This window comes from Heterocephalus glaber, unplaced genomic scaffold (genome assembly GCF_053883595.1).
Source record: "Heterocephalus glaber isolate CG9 unplaced genomic scaffold, H.glaber_assembly_v1.0 deba00001662, whole genome shotgun sequence".
In the NCBI taxonomy this organism is placed as follows: Eukaryota; Metazoa; Chordata; class Mammalia; order Rodentia; family Bathyergidae; genus Heterocephalus; species Heterocephalus glaber.
Window position 1 is genome coordinate 14670696 of NW_028258403.1, and position 16805 is coordinate 14687500.

Consider the following 16805-nt stretch of genomic DNA (forward strand, 5'->3'; position numbering starts at 1 on the left):
CATCCATTCTTACCTAACAAACAGCAACAAGAGCAAGCATTTTAGAGCACTTATTTCTCATAAATTGATTTCCTCTGCACAGTTTCAGTGGATTTTCAAAATTAGGCTGTGGGGCAGGTAGATTGAGTCTTGTTTCCATACCAGTTCTTGGGACAAATGCCTTTATACCGTTGGCAAGGAAGGGTGATCAGGGGAAGGCTGTGCATATGCACACAATGCAAATGGAGCCCCAAAGTCCTACAGAGCAGCAATTTCTAAATAAATAGTCAAAGAAAAAAGTATATATGTAAAAAGTGTGCCACTTAGGAAAAAATACCTGAAAAATAATAAGCTTTTAATAAAAGCCAGCTGCTATTATTACAATAACAACTACAACAAAAAGAATAGCAATGCCACCAGTTTTAGAATAGGGAACTGAAGCCCAGCAAGGAAATGAGTTGTCCGAGGTCACACAGCTGAGGAGGAAAAATTCTGATATGAAAGATGGGTTATGACTCCAAGGAGATTGTGCTTTCCACTCTACTGTGTCACCTTATGGACACAGAGACTGTAACAGTGTTGCATTCTCGATGCCAGCCTTTCCATCAGTATTTGGCTTTGAGGTAGTTTGGTGGGGAATACCACAAGCACACTGCAAGAGAAAGTCCTCACTGTGCATTAACACAATATGACACGTTGTGGTCTACTTGTGCCACACTCAGGTCATTGTTTCCAGGAAGGAAAATGCCTTTACCTCCAAGCACATCAGATTGTCAAAATAGTGGCTTATTCCTCTTCACAGTGAGACAGGCTTACATGAACATGCAATAACCAGCACCCTTAAAGAACCCTACTTTAGGGGCCAGGGATTTAGCTCAGTGGTTCTGCCACCTGCCTCACAAGTGCAAGGTCCCGAGTTTGATCCCCGATACCAAAAAAAAAACCCTATTTTATCTCCCTCTTGTGTTGTCCTCTTATCACAATCTGTGATCTGTGCTAAAGGACACATTGAAGTATCAAAGAAAAACATTAGAGTTGGAGAAAAGTGACAAAAAATATTTATTAAAGTGCTTCAATTGGATTCTATGTAAAATGAACAGCTTCCACATATTCACTAATCCCCAAACAAAATAACCATCAAGAAATATTAAAACACACATTTTATTAGTTTCATTTAATTTCTTAATTGCTCAAAGTCAGTTTACCCATTTATTGCTGTGTGAAGTGCTTAGAGGCAAGGCACACATTAATGGGATTATTTCCATGTAATCCCCCCCTCCCAGAGGGTAGGAGCTGATCACTATGAATCCCAATGTACTCTGTAACAATACCAAGTGGAGGAAATAGGTATTGTAAAATGATATAGTTAGGAGTCAGGTAATGCAGTAGAAGAATGTAATTTAATAGCAAGAGAAAGTACCTCATTTTCAGTAAAAGGAATGTGAGCTTTTTTCAGGAATAGCTATTAACCAAACTGAATTTAGCCTCTTCTTTTTCTGGCTGTACCTCTGTTAATTGATAGATGTTGAAGATGTGTAGCATGTTAAGATTTTAATCAAATGGTTTCTGGGAGTAGATGTGATCATCTTACCAGGACTTGGAGTTCTGAGGAGAATAATTGTTCTGAGTATTCCGCTCTCTGTGACAGCTCCCCCACAGCCAGACTTCCTCCTTGGCAGGAGAGAGAGCACAGGCACTCAGGCTGAATTTGAAGGGATGCTGGATACTACAGAGGAAAGGGGAAGGAGATAGCAAGGGGACAGGTAAACAGTGACCGAGAAATGTGTGACACTCTGATGTCGTGGCAGCTTCCGAGGCGCATCATAGCTGGCCAGAGATCATTAGGCTTCAGAAGACTGGGAAACTCATTAGTGACCCACGGAAAAGCTTTTCCTTGTCCTATCGCTAATGCACCTCTCCCTGTTGTAATACCTGTAACCCAAGTACATTATGTTAGGAGCGTTAGTGCTATTCTTAGAAGGAGATGAAAGAGCATTAGATGAGCACAGAGGTGAGGCCTATCCTTGCCAGCAACTTTTGCCCCTGAGACAGCTTGGACCCAAACACAGGGGTCAGATCTGCCAGCCCAGAAACAGGCAGGGCCTCAGTTCTGATAGCTCATGTGCATTCTCTACATTCAGAATCTGCTTCATTCACAGAGTACACAAAATAAAACACTGTTTTAAAAGCCCTCAAGGAGATTTGTACCATGTATTTTATTAGATTGAAGGCAAAACAAGCTGATACCAGCAGAAAAAAAATGGCTGCTTCAGACCCCAGCTGACCTCCTTTGCATGGAAAATTCTCCATACAATTACAGAGCTAATGAGTAATATTTAATGAAAACATTATGCCTTTGCATATATTTGTAAGCAGCAGTTCTTACATTTAAATTTACATAGAAATAAGAGGATATGTATAAAAACACATCTTGGAGATCTCTGTATTTTAAGGAAAATACTCGTCTGCTATCTCTGGCTGTTTGCATAGCTGTTTTTATACAAAGCCCAAACTTTTCAATAAGAAACTGTAGAATTCAGTCAATCATCCAGTTGACACCAAACATACAAGTATTTGATGATGCGTGGATAAAACAGCTGAATACAAGGCAGACTCATCCACATTTCACAGAATGTTTTTGCTTTATGCAAACAACAGTGTATGAAGAAAAAAACTGGGTAAGCAATTGCTAAATAAATATATTTTTTAAAGTCTCTCTCTTTCAAGAACTTTGAAGCATTTGAAGATGAAGACTTAGAACCAGGATTGCTTCTGGGGCCTGAGTGTGTTTCCTCTTCTGCTCAGAATCTGAATCACACTGGTACTGAATTTGAACATGGAAAAACTTGTGACACCTGTCTCTCCTACCCTTTCTCTTCCCTCTCCAGGTAGAGCTGACAGGAAGCAGCGTCTTTGACTATGTACACCCTGGGGACCACGTGGAGATGGCAGAGCAGCTGGGCATGAAGCTCCCGCCTGGGCGGGGTCTCCTCTCACAGGGCACTGCAGAGGATGGAGCCAGCTCAGCATCTTCTTCTTCTCAGTCAGAGACCCCTGAGCCAGGTGGGAATTGCTACCCATCATGAGGGTTGGTGGGCAGGACCTTTGCCGAATGAGTGTGCTCAAGGTACCTGTGTGTGAAGAGACTATAAATAGGTGTAGGGCTATTTAACAATTCCAAGCAGCTTTCAGTCCCATGCGGTAATTAAATAAGGAAGAGATTTGAAAATAAGGAGACATTTTAATGAGTATAATCCAGAGATCTATTTTCAGTCAAACAATACATATATAAGGTACTAGTTCCTTCAGTTTCTCTTTCAGATTGATAGAGGAAAAGCTTCTGATTCAGAACACTTTCTTCCTTTTATTGATACTATGGCTAAATGCAATCCATTTTTTTATTATTTGGCAAAATCTGAGGTAGAAGCATTTTGAATATTAGCTGGCAGAGAATTAAAAGTATTAGGGATTTACAGAAATCTTGGCTTCTTTTTTTTTTTTCCTTAACATCAGAAGGTACTTGAAAGATGTGAACAGATAAATTAAGGCTAAAAAGAAAACAGAAATGGCTACATTTTAAACTGCCTTTCCACCCTCAGTATTTAATTAGATCAATTGTATAGAGGAATGAACAGAGGTGACATTCCTCATTGGGATTCCTTCCAGGACTCTTATAGACTTTGCATTCAGAATGTTCCCATTTTCATTGTGTTGTACTGATGATAATTTAAGTATTAGGGGAAAATCCATTTATAAATTAAACAAAATGACTTGATATCCATCAGTCCCCTAGTTCATCAAGCTGTTCAAACACGGGGAAGATTGGCTGGTCGGCCTGGGTCTTCCGAGAGCGCTGGTAATTAGATCTGCGAAGGATTTATTCTTTGCTGATTGGGGCTTTAAATTAATTGAAGTTCCACATTTGTGGTTTTGTCCTTTTTGTACTTTTTTAGAGGAGATATTTCATATTCTTGTGTGGTGGAGTGCTTGGCCAAGCAGCAGTGGTTTAAATGTTAATTTTTCTCATGAGAAGTTTAAGATTTTTAATGAATCAAGGCCTGATTTGAAGTGCAAAGTTTTATTTGCTTACTTGGGAAATTATTTTTGTACTCTTCAAAGATGCTTGTATTTTACTTTCTCTGTTGTTTTAAAACAGATTCACAACACAAAAGCATTTTATTAGAAAGAAAAAATATTGTTTTAAGGTTAATATTAAAATAACTCTACGTACTCCGGGACAATAATTTGGCCTGCCTAGAAATAATCACAGTATGTTTGCTCACACAGAACAGAAAAAACATATTTTCCTCTTTGGGAAATATTTTAACTTCACCAAGAAGCAATTTATGTTTCCTCATGGAAGTAACTGCAGTTCCTAGGGCATTCATTATTCTATAGCATTGGCAAGCATCCTTCCTCAGTTAGCCCCATGGACAAGAAAAGAACATATTTATGTCTATTCTCTACCCTTTAAAAATGAAAATAACTTTGTTCAAGGGGAAGTCATCTGTTCTTATACCATAGCTCCCTGACTTTCCTGAATAGATATGTCGGTGAGATCACTGAAACTGTTTTTAGGCATTAGAACATTCATATCTGGGCATCTTTGAAAAGTAGCACATGAAAATATTTTCTACTCTTTCATTCTGGAGTTGGACTGAGGCCCCTTCATTGCTCATGACTCAAACATGCTCTGTGAAAGAATTTAAGTTTGAAAGGCTTTGTCTGAAGGAAAGTCTTAGAAAAGTGGCCCTTGTGTTCTTGAACCACAAACTCTGAGTTTAGAAGGATCTTCTTGAACTTTTAATCTAAATTCCAACATCAGCAGCCATTCTTATAGCACAACCAACAGGTACTCTTTCTCATCTCTGCTAGAATCTGCCCCTGATAGGAAGTTCATGAACTTAAAAGGCTGCCCAACTCATTGTTGGGCAGTTCTAATAGAAAGTTATTCTTGATTTGATCCATCTTTCCTGTCATGGCTTTTCAAATATGTGAAGTCAAACAGGTCAAATTCTGGCTTCCTTCCACTTTCCAGGTCAGAGTGCTCTGGAAATTCCAACACCACCACTATTCAATGGTGTGTTCCTAACAGCCCCACCACCCTAGTCATCCTACCCTGGCTGCACTTCAGTTTGTTGGTGACTTTCTAAAATATACAATTCTATGAATGGAACACTAGATATGAACACTGAATCTCTAGATATGTTGTGGTTGATACAAACCAGGATTGTCATCATTGTCAGTATAGGCTACTGTGCTTCTATGAGTACAGTTTAAGGTTGCATTAGGTACTACTGGAATCCAAATCATGCCATTGATTCAGATGGAACTTGTCTCCCCAAACATAGATTGAGGGCAACTTGTCATTTGACAGAGACTTTGGGAGAAAAAAATCCATAGTCTATAAACCAGTTCTTCTAGGGTATCCTAGGCTAGAATCAAAATAAAACAGCAAACCCAAATGAATATCCCATGCCTTTCATGAAGGGCTTACATGCACACCTCTAGGTACACTGTCAGAACTCAGTTCTAACCTGTTATTAGTTCTGGATAACAGAGTACATTTGACTGGTACATCTTTCCTTTACTCTATCATTTAATATTAAAGTGTGATTACAGGGTACTATAGGTTCATATGTGCTTTCTTCCCTACTTACCCTGCTTTTCTTTAACCATCCTAACTAGGGAAATTGAAAACTCTGCTCTCTACCTCCCTTAACAACTCAGGCTCATTAGCTACAGTTGCATAGGAAAGTGCTTTCTTCCTTGATAGCAAGTGAGGCACTCACCATTAGAGAAAGTCAAGCTATCTGAGCCTTCAAAGTCTGTAGTACTGGTCCTTTTCAATCTCTGGTATAAGAAAGCAATTAGATGACTGCTCAAATACTAGAAAGCAGCATAGGGTGCTACCTTGAAGGAAATATCTGCGCTAATGCAGATGATTGCTCCAAGGGAATTACTTTAAAAGTTCATGTCAGGCACTACATCCCAAAGCTGCTTATGTTTCTTAAAAGCTGAAAGAATTTTAACAAGATTTCCTAATTCTTAATAACATGAAGGAACATTTTGAAGACTGTTGTTCAATGCATCATAATCTTTTAAACTCTGATAAAACACAGATTCCTTTTTAGGTACTGGTGTAATTTGGCTGGAAAGGAGATATCGTTATATAGTTATTATGAAAATGAAAGGACTAGTAGGTATAGAATTTTTTAGAAGCCCTGATATGTTCAGTGTAGCATTACTAAATGACTGAAATCTAAATAACATTTGGCATTATAATAAAAAGAATAAGTGACTAAACCAGACAAGAGGCGGCGATACTGTACCATAATAGGAATTCTATTTCTTTGAGTTGCCAGCAGGCCCTGTGATTGTCTTGTCTTGAATGAGTCTCAAAAATGGCATGGGGGAGGAGGAGTTGTTGAATTGGCTGCAAACCCAAATAAATATTTTGTATACATGTACGCTTAACAATAGTTGAGTAGATACATTATTTTTTTCAGAGAAATCTTAAATATTAGAATTTAAATGAGTGGCTTTGTTTACAAATTTCTGAAGTTCTAGAGGCCCTGTGTAGGGGTGGATGTGAACATTCTGGAAGAGTCTGCTCTTTGCCATTCTGCAGGCAGCCATTTCTCTCTTCCTGCAGCCTCTAGCAACATTAGGAGCAAAGCCCCTCTGAATGGGCCATTTGGATGGTTCGTTTTCTTTCTGTAGATCTGCTTGTATCTTTTCATTATTCTTAATGATTCTGCAATCTGGGGATTATGAGTGCTATCCTCATTTTTTCATAACTCTCAATGCTGTGTCTTTTAAATGCTTAGTAAACAGAAAAGCAGCTCTCTCAAAAAATCCTGGAGGAACTCTAAAAATCTCCCTATTTTGAAGGCAAAGAGTAATTTTCCTTAAGTTGTCATAAAATTAGTGTTTTTACTCCTTAATAAAACAGCCTTTTTTCTAATTACAAAATTGTGAAAAATTGGAAAAAAGATCAACTAATGTCCCACTACCTAGAAATAATGATTATTCATACATATGCACTACATACCTATTCCAATTACAAATGTAGTGGGGCTTTTGTTTTTCAGTATGTTCTACTAAGTAATATCATAATATGCTTGCTTCTGTATTTTTCATTTAACCTCACAGGCATCTTTTCTTGCTGTGCTTCTCTCTTCAAGATGAAATTTCCTGTCTATCTCCAGTGGTTTGTTTTCCACTAGCTCACAATCAGCAACTATTGTCAGGCCACCATCAGGATTAGCATGAGTCCCCTTTTTGAGGGAATTCAGCTAGGACAAGGAGTTCTTGCAGCTTATGGAATGGGTGTGAGCTCATAAGAGGAGATATCAATACTGCACCAGAATTTAGACAATTTAGCAAAGGTATAAGACAGTACCTTGCGTGAAGAATGACTAGCGATGGTTAACCCATTGATTGTCTAAAATGTAGGTTATCATGTTTAGTCTAAAGTTTCAGGCAGAATGTAATCTGTTTTATAGGATCAAGAAAATCCTTATGGTAGCATAAACCTTATGTTAGGATGCCTCTTCCATGTTCTGAATACTTTAAAAACAAGAAAAATTTAAATGGAAATAATCTATATTTTCTACTTATACTTCTGCCATGGTAAATTTGATCAGTTGTGACTCTGTAGGAACAAGAACATAATCCTTTGACTTCGTTAGATAATTGTCACAATATGTGATGTAATAAGAGGAACAAATGACTAGGAATAACAAAGAATGTAAAAATTTATCTGAAGGATCAGATCAATATTTTATTTAAAAACTGTATGAGATATATTTTTACTTATTTGGGTGAATTGTTTACCATCTGGTGTACAGCTGAGAGATGATTCTTTTTTGTATTGGTTCAAGTTTCCTATCAATGAACTGAATTTAGAAGTTAGGCAGGGGAAACCATCTTACTAACCTCACATCCAGCCCTGGTCCCCAGACAATGTGACTGTATCTACAGCACTTTCTGCTGTACTGCAAATGTCAAACAGAAGGTATAATGGATTTAATATTAGCGCTGGCCAACGTGTTGAGGGAGCTGTTAATAATGTCACTCCAGTTATTGATCTGAAGCCTTTAAAAATCAGAGAAAAGTGAGAGATCCCCTACTGGGGGAAGACATACAGTGACTGGTTTTTATTGCCAATATATTTCTACATATAGAGTGGCAACTTTCTGGAATTATGTTATTGCCATTAATGTCTGTGAGATTTTTGGAGTCATTATATGGTTAGATAATATCATGGAGAGTGTTCTGCATGTTAACGTTAAAAGATTGGGTCAAATCTTCCTTTAGACAAAAGTAAGACTTAAAAATTTGCATGGTAACTGTGGCATTCATACAAGTTGTCAAATGATAGGAAGTTATTAGCACTATATTTGTGCTTTATGACAATGTCAGATCAATTGGAAATGTAAATAACAAACTGTATAGTCCCCAGGATGTGCTGTATTCTTCTTTTGCCTTTCTAAAACTTAATATACCGATGTAGTAACTTAAGATAGAAATAGATTTTGATCTTAGAATTAGTATATATGCCTTTTCAGGAAACTGCTCATCCTTCAATCGAACAACAGTTTGTATGCAATGAAATCCCTGCTTTCCATAGTCTCTGACTAATAAATGAAATTAAAATGTATAATTTATGTTGAAATGTTTATCAAACTGTAAATACACATTTAATTCCTTTCCATATTCATTCAACATAAGCAAAGATAAATCCATCAGATAATGCACCACTGTGATCTCTGATGGACTGAATATGAAATGTGTCTCTATTGGGGCTGTAGCAGTGATGCAAATAAGTCCATGATTCCCCCAAACTGGCCCATCTTCTGTTAATTCTTAGGCGTACATATACGTGGCAAATCTAATAGTCAGAAAACAACCTAACAAAAACTAATCTTAGGCATGAACTCAGCTTTTATCCAAAATTATTTATTCACCTTAACTGTGGCATTATTTTGAAATAAATTAGAAATTGTCTTCTTGTCAATCCTGAAGATGAGGCGTACACTGCAAAAACTAGCCCATCTTCTCACAAGGTCTGCTGTGCCAAACTTAGAATAGTTTTTTGCCTCAAAAAAAGCTACCTTGATGTAATAATATTTTTTATGCAGAAAGTAGGCCATTTTTAAATGTCACATTTATCCCCAACTCAGTTAAACAAGATCACCTGGAACTACCCTACCACAGAAGGAAATGGTATTTTCCCCTGTTCTCTTCTGATATGCAAGGCCTAGGCAAACTTATTGCTTTAATTTGTGTATCCTTACACTGTGGATATGCTTGTTTGTGTATGATGAAAACACTTGCAAAGCAACTTTGTAGTTCTAGAATCTTGCCTGAGGGAGCTAAAGAAAAATAAGGTAAAAATCTTTTCTTTCTACCAGGCTCTACCCTTTGGGCCAGCTCCCAGAATGCACAGCTACAGCCCTAGGCATCCTTGGGGAGCTAACACTTTGACCCATGAAAATCAGTGTTGGTGACTCACTCTTGGTACTGAAGGGCAGCCTCCCTTTTATTCCCAGAAAAGATGTGAGATATAAATATTAGTTCTGCATGCCATTCACAGTGGTTCCAACTCAAAAAACCACTGCTTTTACATAAATTAATGCAATGGTGTTTATAGGGTAGCCAATATTTTGTTCAGTAATAGAAGCAAAAGCCCCTTATCAAGATACAAAATAGGCTTACTCAGTTTATATATAGCATTTTCCACCCAAACCGTCTATAAGATTTAGGAAATCAGTTTTTAAACACACTATTTTTAAGTTTTCCTGTATAGTTTTCTAGGTCGTAATTTTCACTTCCTTCTATCTATAGAGATAAGGAGTATATTTTCAAATTTTGAAAATGAAACCCAACAAGTTGTTAATGATGACTTATTCTTTTCCATTTAAAAAAAAACTGTGGCTGAATTGTTACTGGATAATTAAAAATTATAGATTCTATTTCTATTTGTTGCCTTGAACAAAACACAAGTTATTTTCTTCTAATACATATCACTGTAGAAATGTCATCCCTGTCCAAATGATACTGTTCTGAATTCTACATCAGCACTAAACGGCAGACTTCCAAAGGGTCAGTTACCTGGCATTGACTGAGCTTTCCAGGGTGCACAGATCAGAAGAGGCAGAACTGGCTGGAAACCATTTCCACCCCTAGTGAGCAATTTACTCATGATTGCTTGGGGAAAATACTGGAAATATTGCTTCTGTGTAAAGTTTGCAACTTCCAGTTGTCAGCTCTTTGCCAAGTAGCTATTCCCAAGTATACCTTTAGAAGCAAAGCATACTCAGGCTACTATTATAATGGTAGCATTCACTTTTTATTTCGTGCATGCAGAACGCAAAAACTACTAATTACAGGAGTTAATTCACACCATATTCCTCTTAGGCAGGTCAGTATGTTATCCTGGTTCTACAACTGGGGGAAAAATGGTGAAAATTCTAAGTGGCTTTCACAAGGCCAAACAGGTTAGATTTAGCAGCCAAGATTAAAGTAAAGGGTTCAATATTAGGGTGGGAGTAGGTGAAAACCAGATGGAAAAGGAGATAGGACCCTGGTAGGAAGCTAACCAGAGGAATTTTCTCCAGAGGGATCCTGAAATCCAGACAGAAAGCTAATTATCCCCTTTGCACCTATTTCATTTGGGCTAAAATATCTTTTTAAAAAAAATTAGAGTCTCTTACTTGGAAAGAGAATCACCCATCTAATCTTTTTCTTTCCTTTCATTCCTATACTGAAACTCCTTATGCCATAGTGAACAAAATTAGCATCTGAATTCAACGGGCAAAATTCAACCCTGAGTCTCTTGGTCCCCTTTCATTGTGTGATTTCCCCATCCAGAAACACAGCCCAAACACACTTGGCTTCTGCTCTGCCTCAGCCAGCACTGGGCCAGGCTCTCTGCAGTTTCTCCAGGATCTTCCTTTCAGGATGGCATCCACCAGGAAGTGGACATGTCCTCCTGGAGGTATCCACTCATGAAATACAAACATGGTTTCTTGGAACCCCTGAAAAACACCACCCAGTTTCTCTTAGTTGGAAAAATTAACGGGAGAAGAGGGAAGAATTTGTGTCTTTTCTCTAGCTGTTATTAACAAGAGTAAAATATTCATTCATGATCTAGGCCCACTTGATAATAAGAGAGTGCATAGATTATTCAACCATTGATTGAATGTCAGCCATGTGTCAGACACTGTTTGAAACACTGAGGACACAAAGATGATGCTCCTTGCCTTCCAGGAGCTGACCACCATGTGAGGGGACAGATAATAATACGATACAGAAGGGTCGTGATGACAGTCAGAGTGCCACAGAGTATAAGTTGGACAGCACTGAAACACAGGGTGGGAGAGCTATCTCAGATTTAGTGCTTCGAAATGCCCATACTAATAAATACCATAACTCTCCAGGACTGTGATGAACATTATCAAGAGGTTTTGTTGTTGTTTTGTCTATTTATTTAATTAGCCTAAAACTGTGCCTAACAAACATTATAGCTGCTGCATGATAGGGTCCCAGAAACATTAACTCATCTGACTGCTGCTCTTTGAAGCTCTGTAAGAGTGTGCTGAATATCAGGTGCCCCAACTAGCCTCCTTTTTACTTATGTGGACCAATTTAGAAACTAGTAGTCAGGAAATCCTAGCTTTGAAAACCCACACTCTTTTATCTTTTTCTACTCAGGACATATTTTGTTGCAAATACTTTAATAACATTAATGATATATTAATAAATAGTGTTTTCTATATATTACCTGCATGTTCCAATTGTAAAAATAATTACTGATTTCTCAGAATGACCCCAAGCCAAGATTAGAGATGATAAATGACTTGTCCCACACCAGACTCTACTACAGACCCAAAATTTGGATTTAGGCTTTGTTTTGATTTTGAGCACATTTCTAGATGGTTACTGAGAGAGGAAAAGAGGTAGACAGGACAATGCCCTCAGAAAACTGATCATTGTCAGTGATTTATACAGGGTTCAGGTGTGGCATAAAAATGGCAGTTGGTATAAAAAGTCAGGAGGCAGTTCAAAAACTTCAGACTCGCTTTCATAACAAAGGTGACTTGCATTCCCTGCATGAAAACAGGGAGGAGAGGGTTAGGGACAGTCTTCCAGGAGACTCATACCAAGTGCACAGTGCAATGAGGATGCTGCATTTGGGGTAAGGAGGAGCTTTGTCTTCCTCACTGAAACCAAGGCACATGCTTATCTAGGATGGAGCCATGTCAAGGGGAACTTCAGTGCTAACGCGGAGCATTTGCGATTAGTGTGATAACTAAAGACAGCAGTGACCTGGTGAAAATGTTAGTTCATCCCTTACCAATTAATTTTAAAAACCTTAAATTTTAAAAGATCATCCTTTGAGGATTATATTATATGGCTCTTCATGGATTCCTGAATCCCTTATGCAAAATAACATCTTGTATGGATTGAATGCTTGCTATGTGCCCGGTATTCTGCTAAGTCCATCATATGCATAACCTTATTCATTCCTTGCAAAGCACTATGAAGATGGTACTGATATTTTTCCCATTCTACAGGTGAAGTATTAAGAAGAAAGTGAGTTTTTCAAAACATATTAAAGTCTTACAGCAGCTAGTAATGAAAAGCCTAAGATCTGAACCCAAGTGGCCTGGCACCAGAGCCCCACTCCTTACTATTCCTTCAAAGTGCCTGGCAGCCCATAGGAAATAGCTGTCCAGCCTTTGCTCGAGACCACCAGATGGGAGCACTCACAATCCCTCCCAGGCAGCTCTGACTACCAGATTTGAATGATCTTTCCAGTAGCCTGGATAATGTCCTTGTGTCACTTGATACCAGATCCTTTATTTTTCCAAGAATGGGTTGAATAGAGAAGACTACAAAGGAAATCATTTAAGAAGCTGTTTCTATAATCCAGAAGTAAATAGGCAGATCTTCAGAAGAATTATTGAGAGCCCTTGCAAAGAAAGAAATGATTACTTGGAATTAACATAATATTTAGAAAATTCCCCTGTGGTCATTCTTCAGCCAGAACTTTTGGTGAATACTGTAGAAATCATGAATGTCTTAAGCTTTCATATTTGATTGGGATTAATAATACCATCTGTCCACACTCAATTTTAAATCAATTCATAATAAAATTCTTGAAATTTTGAAAATTACAAGCTATTGATCATGAAGTATTAATTAATAAATTTTCTCAAGGTTCAAAGCTATTCCTGTTTATGATTTCTTCAGATAAATCATGTGCCTTTGATAAAATGTCTTCCTGCTAGTCAGTGCCACTCAATTGTCAGGGTATGTCTTCTCCATATTACAAAAAAAAAAAAAAGAGTAACACTAGTAAAATTGATGGCATCAGAAAGAATTAACTCTACTCACTTGTGTCCAGCCATCTCTTTACTAAATAGAGCCCATTTTTATATTGGAAAGGGATCAAAAGTATAGAAACTTATTTAATTGATAATATAAAAATAAATTAAAATGCAGTCAATATTTCGAGAAATACTTTCTATTTTACAGAGAAAATATAAAATGAAAAATGATGCAAGCCCAATAGTTATGTAAGATATTCACTCATTCATTAATTTCTGTACTCATTCAATCATTATTTATTGCATGTGAACAAGGCCAGAATCTATCTTAGTTCTTGGGGTATAGTAGTTACCCAAAAGGTTTCTATTCCCACAGAACTTATATTCACATGAAACACCCTGCCAAAAAGAATCAAAAGGATTTCTGTTGAAAAATTCAGTTAATAAAGGACTCATTTTATAGAGTTTTATAAATCTACACATGTTTATAATGGATCAGTTGGTTGTCTCTGCTTTCTAAAATGCACAGCTGACAAAATTCTAAGTGAACATTTCCAAAATATATTCTCCATCATAAGAGTCCTGTGAGATGCTCTTTATAAAAAAGGTCCCACACTTAAACAGCAAAGGAAAAAGGTTCACAGTCATCTCTTCATTGGAGGTGAATAATAAACTTTAACTTGTAAAGATTTGAAATTTGTATGATCAAGTAAACCTATTTTTTAAACTAGTCTTTCTCAGTTTTTAACTATGTTAGTCTATTTTTTATTGCTTTAAAAAAACATCTGAGGCAGGATAACTTTATTTTTAAAAGTGGTTTATCTAGGTCACAGTTGGCTGTATCACCTAATGGTGGATATCAACAGCAGGGGTAGGATGAAGAATCATATCACCAAACAGGAAGCCAGACAGGCCAAAGTCCCACAGTCCCTTGTAAGGGCATGCCTGCAGTGACATAAGGACCTCCCTCTAGGTTTTACCTCTTAATGGTCCATAGCCTCCCCATTGCCATACTGAGGATCAAGTCGCCAACTCATGAACCCTTAGAGGACACATGTGAACTGTGTTCAAAACAAAGAAATAGTTAACTTTTTAAAAAGTAACTCTTACACCCCCAGAAACACAGATTAAGTACTATATACAATCCTGTGTCTGCTAGCCAGCTGCCTCCCATCTGTGCCACTCTTCTCTTCCAAGACCCTCCTAATGCCAGCGGGTCACAGGTGAGTCACTCAGCTCTGAGGTTAAATTATCTGCTTCCCTTGGTAGCTCTCCCAAATGTTCTTCTTCAGTAACCATGGTGCCCTTCAAGCTTTTCTGTCTTGGTCACTTTCTCAATGCAAGAATACAATACCTGAGACTCCCAACTCTTAAAGGAAGAGAGGTTTATTTTGGCCATCGTTGTTTTTATAAGTTTCAGTCCTTGCATGGTTGGTGCATGGTAGAAAGGCCAAGGCAGAGAAAGCTGCTCACATCATGGCAACCAGGAAGCAGAGAGTCAAGGAAGGAGCCAGGAAGGGAGATACACCCTTACAGGTTGCGCCCCCCCAGTGACCTGCCTCTTCTGACCAAACCCCACTTCCTAACAGCAGGCCAGTTATAATGCCCTCATAATCCAGTCACCCCCAAACACATAATGCTTTGGGAACCATTGTAGATCAAACCATAACATTTTCTAAAGGTAAGCAGCTCCAAGTTCCACGTCTTTTAGTGCAGTACTAGACTTTGATCTGTGGACTTTCAGATTCCTCTTTCACCCTGTCCTCCCTGTTCTCCATTTACATAGGCAGAACACAAAGCTCTGGCTTCCCATCCACCCTAGCACTATTCCAGTTTAATGTGTAGATATGACTGTGGCTGCCCAGAGCAGTGTAGTGGTAATAACCAGTTACTAGATCACTTTCTCTTATTTATACCAATTTAATTAAATTGTACCTACTATACAGTGTTAAAGAATTTTTTTAAACTGCAGTATGATAACTTACAGACTGTCCTACTGAGAGTTGACTACATATGAGGATAATATTTCCAACTCAAAATTTACAACATACTCCCTAAACTATTTTAATGTTTGCCATAAATACATAAATGCACAGGCCCTTGGAATCAAACAGGCTGTGTTTGTGTTTTTATCTCTTGACTCTATCATTTACTAGATGTTTGACCTTAAGGAAGTTAATTAACTTATATATGCCTCAGGTTCCCTCATCATTAAATTTTAGCCCTCTTGTCTAGATTGGAGAATGGGATAAGAATAATCACCTATTGGTTTTATCTTCAAATGGATTAATAAATTGACATCTTATACAAGGATATTGTGAGTTAATCTAAAATACTTAGAACAGTAGTATAGCATATAATGTTCAGTGGATGTTATCATTAATTCTGTTGAGCTAAGCATTGTCTCACAACCAAGTTTATTTTTCAGGGCTAGCCAGGAAGTTGGCTTCTTTGCATAAAAGGCTTGAAGTTGAGTTTCACTGACACCATGTTCCAACAACCTGACCTAAGGGGCCCAGATTCTAGATGGATCACAATACCCAAAAGGTGTGCTTCTGACAGTATGTGTGCATGCACAAATACACACACACACACACACACACACTAAGTGGAGTTTTAAAAAAATTATTTGAAAATAATTTACCTACCTCTAACCTCTATAGTACACAGATTTTGATTTGTAGATTTACATTATTTATAATTTTAGTTTTCCTAACACACAGATTCAGTTCTGCAGATTCACATTTATTATGTCCTTAGTTTTCTTAAAGCATACAGAGACACATAATTCCTATTCTCAGATGTCCATACCACTGTTCCTAGATTCTGCACACCAAGATATGCCTGCTGAATTCCCTTCTTCTAACTCTAGTTTGGAAGCTTCCAAGTTCCACTTTGGAATTGACCTGAATGTTAGTCTCTGGGAGTTTGTGTCTTCTAGACTGGCCTATTAAAATGTGGTGTGCTCTTTGGCCAGTGATTTGGCTAGTGCATAGCATGTAAAATGTTCTTTACTGATATTTTCCCTTTTATTTGGCTGGGCCATTGTGATATGGCCACAGCCACACATGGATTAAGATCCACAAAAAACTAAGCAACTCAAAATTGAATGTTAGATCTCCACAATCTAAGATTCCTTTTACTGTCAAATCAGCTTTCATGCAGCCTTTTGGTCTTTGCTGGAGAAAGAGGTAGGGCATTCGGGATTGGTTTGTACTTTAAATGAATCAATTTATTTTGTATAGGAGGGCTTCAGTTCATCACTAATCTTGAGAACTGAAATGAGTGTAGATCTAGTGGAATGCTTCTGTAAAAGCAAGAGAGATGCCCAGATGCCCTGGCCATAGATACTATATATGGACTTAAATAAATAAATTAAGAAACTCATTTCACATAGGCCACCAAGCAGTCATGAGATGTTAATGACTTTTAGTCACTGCCAACCTGGACCAGATTCAAGCCAGTGACCTATGGGTGAAGGGCTCT

At 37.8% G+C, this 16805-nt stretch overlaps 1 protein-coding gene across 14 annotated transcripts in view; it reads left to right on the forward strand.

The window, feature by feature from the left end:
• The window catches only part of Npas3 (neuronal PAS domain protein 3), an 872828-nt gene that overhangs the window by 739226 nt on the left and 116797 nt on the right, over positions 1-16805 (forward strand). For all 14 annotated transcript variants that reach the window (XM_021246625.2, XM_087197268.1, XM_087197265.1 and 11 more), the window contains one exon: positions 2868-3042. In XM_021246625.2, the coding sequence (XP_021102284.1) occupies positions 2868-3042 (175 nt within the window). The remainder of the gene's footprint in view (positions 1-2867; positions 3043-16805) is intronic.